We start from the raw sequence: 14,564 nt of genomic DNA, 5'->3' as shown, positions 1-14,564 counted from the left end.
TTTTTAGTTTTCTGTCTTCATTTATGCTGGAAGTGATAACAGAGCTGTACGTTTTAATTTGTTTCCAAAACCCCGCAGTCAGGACATGCTATATTGCTTGGGGGAGCTCGCGACGAGGCTGCCATACTCGGCACCATCTTGAATCCAAATCCCTGGTCAGGGACTTCATCCGCTCTGCACTACCCGACTCACTGGACCCTCTACAGTTCGCTTTCCTCCCTCCAAGACATCTACAGGAAGCGCTGCCCGAGGAAAGCGGGGAGGATCATCAAGGACTCCAGTCACCCCAGCCAGAAACTGTTCAGACTACTTCCATCAGGAAGGAGGTTCTGCAGCATCCGGTCCCGAACCAGCAGACTGAGAGACAGCTTTTTCCATCAGGCCATCAGACTGCTGAACACGTCATAGACACCTCAGCTTCACTACTGGAACTTTAACATTATGCACTCCACACTGTATATAAATGCCACTGTTCTGCACATGTCTCAACTCTGTATATTTTTATATATTTTATTTATTGTTGATTCTATTTAATTTGTAAAATATGTGTATATATATACACACACACACACACACACACACATAGAAAAACATTTAGTATACACATCCAGAAATTTTTTTTTGCATATACTATTATATATTGTACTTACTTTTCCCTCGAACAGTCTCTCACTGTCGTTCTCTAAAACCTAAAAGAGAATTATGGATTTGATCAACTGGTCTCTGAATGCTATTGACACCCTTTTCTCAACGAGAAGCCTGGGCTCGGGAGAGCCTGAGTGCCCTGGAGGGACTTTCCCTGCCGGATACACGATGGACGGGTGGCAGACCTGGAGGATCTTGTGCCTGGCGGGACTGTCTATCGAGGACGCTGAAGATATCTACCTATTCGGAACCATGATAACAGGGTTCTTGCTGATCGGAGCTGGCTTGGCCCTGACTTATCGGAGAAATAAGAGAGCGGAACCAGCTGTTCAAACCCCCCCAAAGCTGACCGCTGGAATTGAAGCGATGGGTCGAGGCGCGACCTCTCACACCGAACGCAGTATGGTTAACACCTTGGAGACGCTTACAGCTGCCGTGAAGGCTCAAACTAACACCACTGAGCGTATGATGGGATACATCAGAGAGGGGCCTGCTCATAATGACACCCTTGAGCGAAAGTTGGATCACATCGCAGAACGGCTCACTGCAGTTGTGGGGTCTCAGAATCAAAAGAATGACAACACCACGGAACAGAAGTTTGATACCATCATGGGGAGGCTCGCGGTTCTCCAACGGGAGATCGAGAGACCAGTGTCAGAGTGCTAAATTCGGAGCTGCTCGCATAACGGAGAAATCAACAATATTCAACATTTGGACACCACGGCGCCAGCTGCTAGGCCCAAGGCTGGAGCCCACCAAAACAACTCCCTGATAACGACTGTGTGATGACTATTCTTCCCATCCCATGCAAGGACACCTGGATTGGCTGGAGGACTGTTTACTTAGCCTGATAGGCCGAAGGACACTGTCTCAGCTGAACTATGGACACGCACACACATACACTTACACTGATAGGCACTCACTCATCCCCCCTCCCTTTCCAACGCCTTCGATGCTTGTTTCCTGCGAGGGAACACGGCGGGTCTGTGTGCCGCGCTGGAATGGTAGCACTGTGCAGGGGGGCTGCTGTGTTCGCTTCGGATTACTCCTCACCCCCCACCCACCCCTGTAGCTTGTCATGTCTTCATAATGTTGTGCTGTGGACATTTATGTGCTCTTTGTGCAGAGGAGTTTTTTTGTTTCCTGTTCTCATGCTGTCCTACCATGGAAGCACAGCATGAGTAGGGGTCTCTTTTTTTCCTCTTGTACTTTCCCCATTGTAGTGTACATTTTAATGTTTTTTTCTCTGATTCTACCAATCTCCGACCTGTATCCCCATGTAATGTTTGTGCTATATGTGTAAGGTCGGGGGGTCCCATTTCACTGCAGGGCAACCTGCATGTGACGAATAAAGCTTTGATTGATTGATTTGATTGATTGATATATTTATTAGTTTCAGATTTAGCCATTCGTATATTTGCCTGTTTATGTTATTGTATTTTGCACAACTCTGTTGCTTGTGAAGCTCGCACACAAGAATTTCACTCACATGTACTGTACCAATGTACCTGCACATGTGATGTGACAATAAAAGTGATTTGATTTGATTTGATATTGTATTTAGATAGAAGCTAGCGAGCTAACTCCCTGCTAACTTCTAACTCTGTTAAATGTCATGAATTCCATTTTCATGGATGCCTGAATGTTAAACTCAATTGTTACACCTGGTAGAGCAGAACGCTGATCATTTTATTAAAGATGAAAGACTAGACAGTTTTTCAACTCTCAGTAATGCCATAGTGATCGTTTGATATATGGACCTGCAGCGGAGTTTAGGTCCAGACACGGCTAGTGATGTCAGACTTAACGCCCGGATAGCAAAATGTGTTTGAAGAGACATCTAGTGATTCAGGGACCTATTGTGTGTTCCCTTGCAAATGTGGCATGTGGTCCAGCCAGTGAGAAAAGATTTTCCTTTTTTTTTTCATGTGCTCTGAGACAGCACAAGATGGTAAAGTGACATGCACCACCGTTCAGATTGTTTGCTTTGGACAGTCTCCCTCAGATGCCTTGTTACATTTGAACGCTACACTGATAGTATCATCTTGGAGGTGAATTCATGGTTTACATTTTAATGAATGCTAAAAAAATTTCAACTGGTCTCATTGCCCACCTAATATACCACCTCTTATTACCAGTGATACTCATTACCAGCATACAGCATTCAGGTCAGTTTGAAATAGAATTTGATGTTGGCTATCTCCACAAGTTTGTAGTCCCCAGGGAAATCACAGAGCACACAGTGCAAGATTGCAAGATTTAAATCTTGTTTCTTTCTGATCACACTGTGTATATCTGAGTGTGCTGGAGTTTTCCTTCTTTGCATCTCAAGATCTTCTGAAGTGGGAATAACAGTTGTGGTGAGTACTTTGGCAACTTATTTGATACCTTTGGACATTCTAGTGCCATGAAGTTGAAAAAATCTATATGTCATCATGGCAAAACAATACTATCTGGTCTGTAAGTCTGATGTCATTAGCCGTTTCTGGGCCCAAACTCCGCTTCAGGTCCCAAAGTCAAACGAACACTGCAGCATCACTGAGAGTTGAAAAACTGATCATCTTTAATAAAATGATCAGTGTTGCTGCTTTACCAGGTGTAACAATTAAGTTTAATACCCAGGCATCCATGAAAACAGAATTTATGAAATTTAACGGAGTTAGAAGTTAGCAGGAGGTTAGCTCACTAGCTTCCACCTAAATATGATATAGCATGTTCTGACTGAGATTTCTGAAACAATTCAAGTGTACAGCTCTGTTATCACTTCCAGCATAAATGAAGACAGAAAACTAAACAGCAGTGACGTTTGTAGGGTTTCTGAAGTTTGGCTAGCTGGTATATAATGATGTGCTACGTGATCGCTAGCGACACAGCTATGTTAGCATAATATAAACAGTGAAGCTGGAGGATGAACGCTAATGCTTTTTTTCCATTTGATAAGTTAATGTGAGGGTTCCTAATGGTTAGTAGGGTTGCCAACCGTCCCTTAAAATACGGAATCGTCCCGTATTTCGAAACAAAAGTACACGTCCCGTATTGAGCTAATAAGCGACGCACTTTGTCCCATAATACAGTGAGAATCAAAAGTAGTCTATAAATGTTAATGGAATTAACGCTTTGTTTGAAAACATAATTCCCAGCCCCTCTCCTGCTTTGTGACCAATGAGCTGACAGCACACTTATGACAATTCGAGTATGACAATTCAGATTATATCATTGGTCGAGGAAAGGTCGTTTACAGAGAAAATACCGGAAGACAACAGATGACCACAACAAGAAGCATGGCCAACAGGGAAACAAACGCCGACACTACGGTGCAAGTCTCGGATGACAGTACACCTAAAGCTGGGCAGACACTGTGTGATTTTCAAACTGCACGATTGACTCGCAGGGGTTAGAAGTTGGTAGGTCACGATGCAGGGTCTCACACTATACCGCCCGATGCTCTGATGCGACCTGAGAGCTCACACTGTGCGTCCATAAAATGAAGGTTATAACAGACAATCTGTCGCTCTTGCTTTCTCTGTCTTTCACTCACACAGACACACCACCACCATCAACTTTGCTAAATTGCTAATGAAAAACATTGATCAGGCAGCTGTGATTGAGCAGCAGTGTAAATCCAACTGTTTTCACGGTTGTTGTGGTCGTGATAATTTTGTGATGCCACATCGAAAAGGCTCGGATGAGCTTTCCAAAGTTCTACAAGTTGTGCCTCCATGGCTTGTGTCCAGATCACACGCTGCACAGCCGTGCTGCTCCGTCTTTTTCACCGACGTTTACGTGTTTGCGCGTGAGCAGTGTGAGCGGCTGCGGTGACACCCTCACGAGCGATTGATGATCGGGAGCTGGTCGTGAGGTGTTAATCGCTTCTCGTTACCCCACGTATACTACACGACGCACGATGAAGGCCAAAATCGGTCTGATCACCAAATCGGTCGCACGACTCAGAAATCGTCTCAAAATGGGCCAAAAATCGCACAGTGTGAGCCCAGCATTAGAGCAGCAATGTTTGTTCGCTCAGAGAAAGAAAAATAGGCTGCAAAAGCACAGGGAGGAATGGGAAAAGGAAAACACCTGGCTGGAAAAAGTTAATATGGGCATGTGCAGTGAATATCAGCGCTATGTGGCCAGAAGTGTGATAATATAACTTATTTTGTGTAATAAACAACTGCAAGGATAGATGATTACAACAAATACATCACTAATACATAAAAGTAATACATAGATGAATAATGATGATGAGTTAAGGTGCGTAATCATGGGAACAAGCGGGTTTACAAACAGGAGCAGCTGATTAGCATTAGAAAAGCTGAAATAATACCTCAACTGAAGCCAATTGTACTAAATGCACTATATGTGCACTGTTACAAGAATATTTTTCTTTCTATTGTTTTCTATTAATTTATATAATTTTAAGTTAAGCAGGACAGAGTTCTTTTAAAGAAAGATTTACTTATATTCTCAAAAGTTAAGCATGACAGGCTTCTGTTTAAGAAAGAGACCTGTTTTACTATGTTAATGTTTTCATTTTGAGCTAAAAATAAATGGCTAAATGATCATTTGTTTCCCATGTGTTCATATCACAAAGAATATGCATCTGCTTAAATCAACTTCAAGTCAAATGGTTAAAAAAATAATTTCACACACAAAAAAAAGAGCTACCACACTGGGAAGGGTGAAGACAACTGGGTTGCCCGGCCCTGGCCACGAGGTGTCCCTTATTTATTTTTCAGGGAGTTGGCAACCCTAATGGTTAGGGACAAATGCAATCACATGGCAGGATGAACTTCATTCACAAGAACAACTGAGATAATCCATCCACAATACAAGGTTAGTCATTAATATACTGCTGCATGGGCTGGGCTGTAGTTTCATCATAAGGGTTTAAAAATTGAGCTTTAAAATGATTAGCAGTGATAAAAAAACGAGACAGTGATCACTGACTGTTTTTGGGGGCTTGTTGAGATTAAATAGAACAAGATACAAAGCATTAAAACATGTTAAAAACACAACAGCCTTAATAAACGCAGAGTAGTTTGGGCCTGGAAGCAGGATTCATTACGTCATCACTTAAAGACCGGATAACAGAAACTACCACAAAGACTATCCTGATTACTTTGAAAGATACAGTTACAGAATGTCGCAAATCCATCTTTAAGCTTGAAATGAAAATAAAACAAACAAAAGAAAAACAAAAAATAAATAGTAAACGCATAGTCAAACACTTAGCTCTGTTACAGCTGTGTTATCCCATACAGCATAGTCTCCTCTAAACTGACAATTTGTTTAATAAAATTAAAGTATTTTTTAATTTAATTTTAATTTTACTTCCTCAGATCTTCTGTATGATACAGCAATATCTTAGAGAGAACACAGGTAAACACAGAAAAAATTGGATGCATTAACAGAGATGACAACCTCCAGGAGAGGATGACCTGCAGGATGAAAAACAGCCAAATGGAAACCGCTTTACTAAACATCAGTTATTGTTCGCTTCATTGCTGTAGGTTGATTTAGGTCTTGCTTACAGATGAAGGCAAAAAGAGAGGGTGGAGACAAAACATCAACATTTTAAATGCATTTTCAAAACCAAGCCTTCAATCTCACCTCTAGCCCACGGGGACATGAAACAAAGTCTCATCTCCATATCTGGCGGCTGCTTTGCTCAGCTTTGCCTCGTTTACCTGCACAAATTGCAGCAACCCAGGATGGCATCTCATAAAATTGTGAGATGGAAAAGAAAGGTCAAATGCTAGACATACTCTGGGCGCCAAATCGTAAAATGTTTTCTACAATTGTTCTCAGAAAGAGAAATAGATATGGTATTACCAACCGCCATTCTCACGAAACTTAAATTGTATGCCTTTGGGAATTTGTATTCATAGCCTTCCTGCCAAGCACACACATGAAACAGTGCACATAATGGAATATTTTTGGTATCTACCTTTCAAACTGATGGAATAAAACACTGAGAAAAGGCGCTAAGATGGTTGAATTCAATACTGGGATTTTAATCTCTGAGAGAAAAATACCAAACCTGAAACGTTACCAGAGTTGACAGTCTGTGTAATAAAAATGTATTTAATATGCCACTTAAAACGAGCATTATTATGATTTATCATTATTATCATTAACTGACTTTATATGGAAAACACCAACAGCCTCCTTAAAATGAATTAAAGAATGTGGTGATAATGTTACACAGCGAAGGAAGACATGTTCATCCATATGTACTTTGAGGTTTATTACTCTGAAGCACATAAAAATAGCAGTTCTGACAACTTCCATTGCCATGACTGGCCTGCATTACTTTTGTAAAAGATTACTTGTAATGGACCCTTTTAGCAATCAGCCGTTAATAAACAGAGTAACTCTCATGGTTCTGAGTCATTTGACCCAGCTCTCTGAGTTTATTGTACATTTGTGATTCCTGAGTTGTTATAATTGAGTTTTTTATAATTTAGTATTGAGTTTAGTCCTTCCATGCCACTGAGTTTACTGGTAATATCTGGTTTATGTTCTCTTGTTTGTTATGTCCCTTTTGTGAAAGAATACAGCTGGCAAAATTTTGGTACAGGATATGCATTGAGGAGCAGTTCAACAACAGCCATGGAACATGTGGAGAGGACTCAGGACCATGGCAGACTGCAGGAGCACCAGCCAGCAGGCATCTCTCACTTACTGATACCTTGAACAGTTTCTTCTCCAGATTTTACACCACTAGTGGCAGCATAACCGTTTCTCCCCTCCAACTAGAGGAACAGTATCAGCCCCTGATCCTGCAGCTCCAAGTGACTTCTTCTCTCAAGAGGATTAACAGTAACAAAGCCGCAGGACCGGACAAGGTGTTGGGGAGGACTCTTGAGGACATGTGCTGAATGGCAGGGGTCTTTTTGGACATTTTCAATCTGTCCATGCAACTTTCCACTGTCCTCGTCTGCCTTAAGTCCTCCATCATTGTGCCAAAACAATCAGCTGTGACCTGACTGAGTGCTTTGAGAGGATCCTCCTAAGACACATCAAGAACAGACCTTCCTGCTGGTGTGGACCGGCATCAGTTTGCCTACAGGGGGAACTGGTCCACAGCAGACGCTGTCTCCATTGCACTGCACATAGCCCTGACACACCTGTATCATCCTGACTCTTATGTTAGGGTGCTATTTTTGGACTTCAGTTCAGCATTTGCTACCATCATCCCAGACAAGCTGATAGTGAAGCTCCATGACCTGGGACTTTCAACACCAATGTGCCTATGGATCAGAGACTTTCTCACCAACCAGTCTCAGGTGGTGAGAATAGAAGACAGAACATCATCCTGAATACAGGCACACCGCAGGGCGTTGGGCTCAGTCCAGCTCTTTTATACTTTTCACCTATAACTACACAGCTATCTACTCCTCAAACATGGTGGTGGAGTGAAGACAACAACACCATAGTGGGTCTTATAACAAACAATGATGAGACCAGGGGCAATTTTAGCCGAAGCACCCCCAAGATGAATCAAAGCACCCCCAAAGATTTCTTATTTTTTGACAATATTTGCTGTTTTTGTGACACACTACTAAAAATATAAAAAGCATACAGCACTTGGTTGAGACGTAACATTTCTACAGCAAAAGTATAGATACCCCCCCCCCCTCCCAAAATGGTTTGTTCCAGCTCGCCTCTCTCCTACTCTGAGACACAGCAGAGCAGAGGTGGAAGTGCCTGGCTGGAAACAGGACATGTTAGCTACATTTAACCTTCAGTTACTCTTTCTATAGTTAGGTAGGAGTCAGACCATGTTTCTTTTTAGCTGAAAAACATTACACCAGGTAACCTGCAGTGTTGAAAACGTGTTTTCCGACGATGTTTGCTACCCTACAATCCGTCCTGCTCTGTAGTAAAATCAGCGACATTTGACCGTCCTGTTGCGCCCATTGAAATGTATACAGCCTATTTTAAATCTAAAACTTATAATTGTCCATAGCCTGTTGTTACCACTGTCCTGTTTGAAACGGATACTAACTGACTGAATGTCCATTAACCTTATAATTCCTGTTGTGTGTGTGTGTGTGTGTGTTTTTGTGTACAGAGAGACAGCCAGGTTCATAATGGATATAAGGAAGTTTTTTCAAAAAAAGGAGCCACATTCAGGTAAAAGTGTAAGATCAAATGATCCGTCAATCAAGAATAATGTTGGATCAGTGTTTCAATGTTTATATCTTTTATTAGATGTTCGTCTGGTTTGGTTTTTTGCCTTTTGGTTAAAAGTACACTGAGAGAGGACTTTTTGTTAGTGATCTTAATAGTATTTTTTTATATTAATGTAATTTTTCATCTAATTGGATACAATCTATTTGTGTATGATTGTCAGTCCAAAGAGGGAGAGAGGAAAGAGGAGAACGTGAGGAGAAAGTACAAGGTCTGTCATGGTCTCCGTGCCTGCCCGGCCGGCCCCACAAGGCTACATTTGCTGTTTCGGTTCTCTCCCTCTCTGCCTGGGTGGAGCTCACTGTGGGCTCCCGCCCTTGGCCCACACACCTGACAACAATCACCTGTCATCACCGGGAGCACTATTTGAGGCTGGAACACAGATCCTCTCGTCGCTGGATGATTGTACTACTGAAGTTTATTGTTCTCACAGCTCCTGTGGACTTGTGCTTCGTGATTAGTTTGTGACTTCCCTTCTCTTCTGCTTCAGACCTTCCCCCCCGGACCTGCGACCTCCCTGCCGTGTGAACGTGTGTGAGTGTGGGCAAGAAGACGTGAGCGAGTGTGAGAGAGCTACCCTGTGATTCCCTGGAGTTTTGGATTCCCTTCACTGTATATATATTGTGCACTGGAACTGTAAATAAACTGCATTTTGGAGACATCTAACCGCTCTGCGTTTGAGTCCCTATAACCAGATCGTGACAAGGTCAGGAAGAACCAGGTAAGAAAACAGACAGGGAACAGTGACAGGCAAAACAGAAACTGTTAAACTGACAAAGAGGAAAAACCTGATTTTCCTCACAATCTGGAAGTTGTGTTCTCTCTATATTAAAGCTGCTGTACAGAATCTGCTAAACAAACTGAGTTGAAACATTTTGACCCTCTTTAACAACATTCCAACATAACATTATCATTGATCGGGGAGACTGAAATTCATGATATATTTTTCTGTGGTTCAGCCACAACTTTACTAAAACCTCAGCCGGTAATAGGTAGGCCAACTTTTGGACCGTCCAGTTGTCTGTATGACTGCTGCAGTACCTACATCACATTTGCTCACTATCAGAAAGAGCCAAACAGCCCTGGTGGAGTGAGGAGCTGCAAAGAGAAGCAGATGCTCTGTTTCTAAAAATCTTTTAAGCTTGTTTCAAAGATTCTGTACAGCAGCTTTAAATGTTTTCCAAAAGCACACAGACACTTCTCAGTGTTTCTCACACTTTTTACAGTGTGGACCACCTGATAACAATGTCAAGCTCTCCCAAGGACCACTATGAAAGCATGAAACTCATAAATCTTACAACACAAAATTATTATTATTAAATTAGTAAAATTAGTATCTGCAGTAAAGATTTTTTCATACATTGTATACATTCTACCACAGGCAAAGTTGCCTCCATTTTTATAGTTTTTATTAATATTTTGTAATAATTTATTCTGTTTTGGGAGTTTTTTTTATGTATCTGTATTATATTATACATACACATTAAAAGTGAATCTCTGTCCAAAAAATGCACTCAGTTTACTTCTTACTCACTATGAGCATCACTCATTATTCTCCCCCAGTAATTAAGGTTAGGATATGTATTTTTTTTTATTCCAATCCATTCTTCTTTTGCAGCATTTAAATAACCTTTATCAGATTTGATGGTTTTGTTACAGACTTTTCAAAATTTGGGGATTAAATTGTGTTAAAATGTACAAAACAGTGATGTCATGTACCCATGGACCCAGGCACAGAGAGACGTGATGAATTTAAGAATCTTATGATTTGATAATACTATGATTTAATAAAGAAATTTGCAGACTTGCACAGAGATGGTAAAATTCTGATGACTGATAACGGAGACAAAGACAACAGATGATGAGGGCAGGGAGGAACGGGGGTTTAAATGCACCAAGGAGACAGTCATAGACAACTTGGGACAACTGGAGACATTTAAGGATGCAGGGACTGACAGAGACAGGGAAGAAGTCTCATCGAGATTTATTTTGCCTGGCTGGGCAGCTCTCTGGGTGCTCAGCATCCCCAAAGCTCTTATCCTAGAATCGCCCCTGGATGAGACCCTCTACAGAGAGGAGAACCAGCATCTGTCCAAGTGGTGTTTATTGAACAATTTTGTGCTTAACACCAGCAAAACCAAGGAGGTCATTGTAGATGACAGAAGGCCCAGGAGGACTTTGCAAGCACCCACCTCTCCTCGTCCAAGGGGAGATGGTGGAGTGTGTGACCAGCATCACATTCCTGGGACTCCACAACACCTCAGATCTGACTTAGTCACTGAACACCTCCTTTCTGGTGAGGAAAACGAAGACTCCAGTATGGCACAGTCCAGGACAAAAAAGACTTGGCCCGGGTGCTGAAAACTGCCCAGCAGATTGTAGGGGAACAGCTAACAGACCTCAATTCAGTTTACGTTGGCAGACTGCAGAGGAAGGCCAGTCTTGCTGCCCCCAGTCACCGGGGATACAAACTGTTCATACTGCTGCCATCTAGGAAACAGTATAGACACATAAAGACAGCACCACCCGGCTGAGGGACAGCTTTTTTCCAAGAGCTGTGAAAGCTTTCCACCCACCTGCCCTTTGGCTCTGCTCCCCTGCAGACACAGTCACATAGACTCATGGACCCACATACTCACATTCAGTCACTGTACTCTAAAGACTGCTAAAGACTTTTGCATTTATCTTTTAAATCTTATTTATTTATCTTTTTGTATTTTCTTTATCACTGAGCACTATGTTTTTAATTATGTTCTAGCAACATAATTAAGCTATGGTGAGCTCTTGTGAATAAGGGCACAAGGAGCTTCCTACACATGGCTAGCTTCATGTTTAGTTTAATATTTTTGTGAGGGTTTTGTGAGTGACCTAGCTCAGTGAATCTTGCACTGAATTACATGACATTTTCTATTCACATTCACATTAATAGACCAAATAATCTTTTTCATCACTCCTAAGAAACTGTATTTCTTTTTTTCCTCTCAGACAAAGTCACCCTGACCTCCTTTTGACCTCAGCTCAGCAAAACAAAGAGAAGCGCAACACTTGAAATAACGGCAGCATTTCACACGTCTGATTAAAAATTTAGACTGATCAAATCAGCCTTATTTATTCACAGCACCAGAGGCTACGCATGATTGGCTGAAATCTAGCATCAAGCTGTACTTGATTAGTGATGTCTGATGAGCTTCTTTCTGCTTGTGGGGTACGGGTGAGCTGGGGGTGGGGGGTGCTGTTGATTTGGGCTGATGAGACTTAATCATACTAATCAATGAGCTCAAGGGAAGTGGGGGTTGGAGACAAGGAGTTGAATGAGGAATTAAAAAAAACATCAGCGGATGGATGACTGTGGGAATGTGCTCCATTCAAATTATATAAATTACGTAATGTGTTGATACTGCAAGTTTTGGGTACACTTAGATTAATATTAATACACTTACAGTAATATTGCTTATTTAATTCTAATCAGGAGTACTTAATCAATTGTTGCAGATGATTTGAGGAACATTCAGCAGTTTTCTATTGGATTTTCTCATGAGCTGCTAAAGCTTCACTGAAGGTCACACTGAATGCTGACTGCCGTCTTTCACCCAGTATTGTCCTCAGTTGCATCCTTTTTAGAGTTGGCACAGAGGATATATACCATAATTGTCGGGCTAAAAGCCGCTACTTTTTGCACAAGCTTTGAACCCTGCTGGTTTTAGTCAGGTGCGGCTTTTCTATGGATTGTCCATGATTTTTGTGATCTCGTGATATCGTAAGACGATTTGTTTTGTTTGTTCCACTGTTGTACGGCACTACGTTGCCTGGCGGAAGGATCGGGGTTCAAGAGTGGTATGTTGGTCACATGTCCGTCTGCCAGGCAACGTAGTGCCGTACAAGTAGCGCGAAAAACAAACTTCAAATTAACGCTACGCGTTCAGCGGGAGGCGTGGATGATGAGCGGCGATAAACTTGCGAAAAGCAAGGTATGCCCAACTCCACCAGCGGATTCTGACAGCGTGGAAAAGTGTGAAAACATCCATGATCACCAACGGATTTCGAAGGGCTGGACTGCTGCATGATGGAGAGGAGGACGCCGCCACGGCCCTTCTGAGGGTGTTCGACTCTGACACTGACAACGAGGATTTGTTTGGTTTTGAAAGTGACAATGAAAGAGAGAAGCTGAGAGTGGATGACGAAGCCATCCTGAACCTGTTTGTATCCGACACTGGAGAAGAGGACTTTGGTGGTTTTAGTGCGCAGGAAGAAGAGGAAGATGGTGGTGAATGACTGACTTTTCTTCTTGTTAAAGCCGTGTCGCTGCACCTGAGCCTAAAAGGTAGTCCGAATCTATTTTTCTGGTGTGCTGCAGGTTACTGTTATGTACTACATTTGTTACTCATTTATGAAGCACAGTACATGTTTTGTACTTGTAATTACCGGTACTTGTACATATACCTAAAAAGTTATGCAAATATGTATCCATAACTTGTTTTTCAAAATATTAATAAAAGGGGTGTGTCTCCAAACAGCCATCTCTTTCCTGGCAATTCCCTTTGTGCATATTCTCTTACATATGATAATTCAACATTGAAACACCTGCGGCTTTTAGTCAGGTGCTGCTAATGTATGTACAAAACAGGATTTTCCCCTGATTTTAGCTTGTGCGGCTAATAATCGGGTGCGCTTTGTAGTCCGGGAAATACGGTACTTAAGATCTGTTCCATGCACTAGGAGGAACTTCGTTCTATAAAGGTCAGTGACTAGACCAGAAATGTCTTGGATAGGCATGCATGCTTGGATGACTGCATATAAGAGATAGAAGTAGCCACTGTCCTATCACCGGTTGCAGAACCTCAAGCTGAGCTGTTGCAAGTAGCTCCTCGTGGACATTTCATGTTGAGGTAGTGTTCACCCATGTTATTAATATTATCATCATGCAAATTACTGTGTGCATTTGATGTGTAAGGGATGTTGATGAAACAACTTGCAACACTGTTGTAGTTTGCTTATTTGCATAACTGAGTTGTTATATGTGAGCTGTGAAAACACCTTCCTTTGTATACTTCAAAGCATTTCTTCTATCATGTCAACTGTGGATGGTATAGGATCCTCAGCATGTCCCATGGAGCTCTCTACCTGAAACAGAATATTGAGGACTGTTATAATGAGGGGAGGTATCCTTCATGTGCCAGTCAAAGGGGAAGGGAAGAGAAAAAATGCTTGAATGAAGAGGTGAAGCTGTTCAGGAATCTGATCGTTTTAAGCTTTTTTGTTTATTGCTTCTTTTTTTAAAAAAAAAATCTGTGTTTGTATGTGTGGTGTTAGCAGAAATATTCAGCAGGTATTTTTACGTTATCTAATGATGTATCATGGCCAGAAAGACCAACTGACTGCTTTAAGTGAATCATCGGCTCTTACATAATTCTACAAATAAGGATGAAATTCAGTGAGAGCTGCTGAAGTTTGATTACTAATTCAGAAGATCAAGGTGGAGCAGCGAGAACACTCAGTGTCTTTGCTGTTCTGGCAGATGAATGCCAAAATCAATCCTGAAGTGAACTCTGAAATATTTCCTTCATGGTGGCATGATTAAAGAAACTCTGTGCTGCTCTGTGGTCTGCATAAGTAGTGTTAGGGAAAATACCTGTCTTACTGCTGATTGCTGATCTATTGCTTCATAAGGCTTTGTTTTTCACCATGCTTCTGTAATGAGGAAAAAGGTTTGTGCATATTGTTAT

At 41.8% G+C, this 14,564-nt stretch overlaps 1 protein-coding gene across 1 annotated transcript; it reads left to right on the top strand.

Moving 5' to 3' along the window:
• Nucleotides 1-672: 672 nt before the first annotated feature.
• LOC147321454 (uncharacterized) lies at nt 673-1,606 on the top strand. The gene has a single exon (XM_086305078.1). The coding sequence runs from the start codon at nt 703-705 to the stop codon at nt 1,309-1,311; it is 609 nt and encodes a 202-aa protein (XP_086161204.1). The 5' UTR covers nt 673-702; the 3' UTR covers nt 1,312-1,606.
• The last annotated feature ends 12,958 nt before the right edge of the window (nt 1,607-14,564 follow it).

The sequence above is a fragment of the Aulonocara sp. 'chitande type north' Nkhata Bay genome, linkage group LG9, assembly GCF_057382095.1.
Source record: "Aulonocara sp. 'chitande type north' Nkhata Bay isolate Kocher_YH1m ecotype deep benthic linkage group LG9, A_spYH_male_GT1.1, whole genome shotgun sequence".
Lineage (NCBI taxonomy): Eukaryota > Metazoa > Chordata > Actinopteri > Cichliformes > Cichlidae > Aulonocara > Aulonocara sp. 'chitande type north' Nkhata Bay.
The sequence above is the reverse complement of the archived record's forward strand: the minus strand, read 5'-3'. Positions and strand labels throughout refer to the sequence as shown.

Bases quoted from the DNA above. Each gene is read 5' to 3' on its own strand.
- LOC147321454 (XM_086305078.1), top strand. From the start codon at position 703: ATGGATTTGATCAACTGGTCTCTGAATGCTATTGACACCCTTTTCTCA.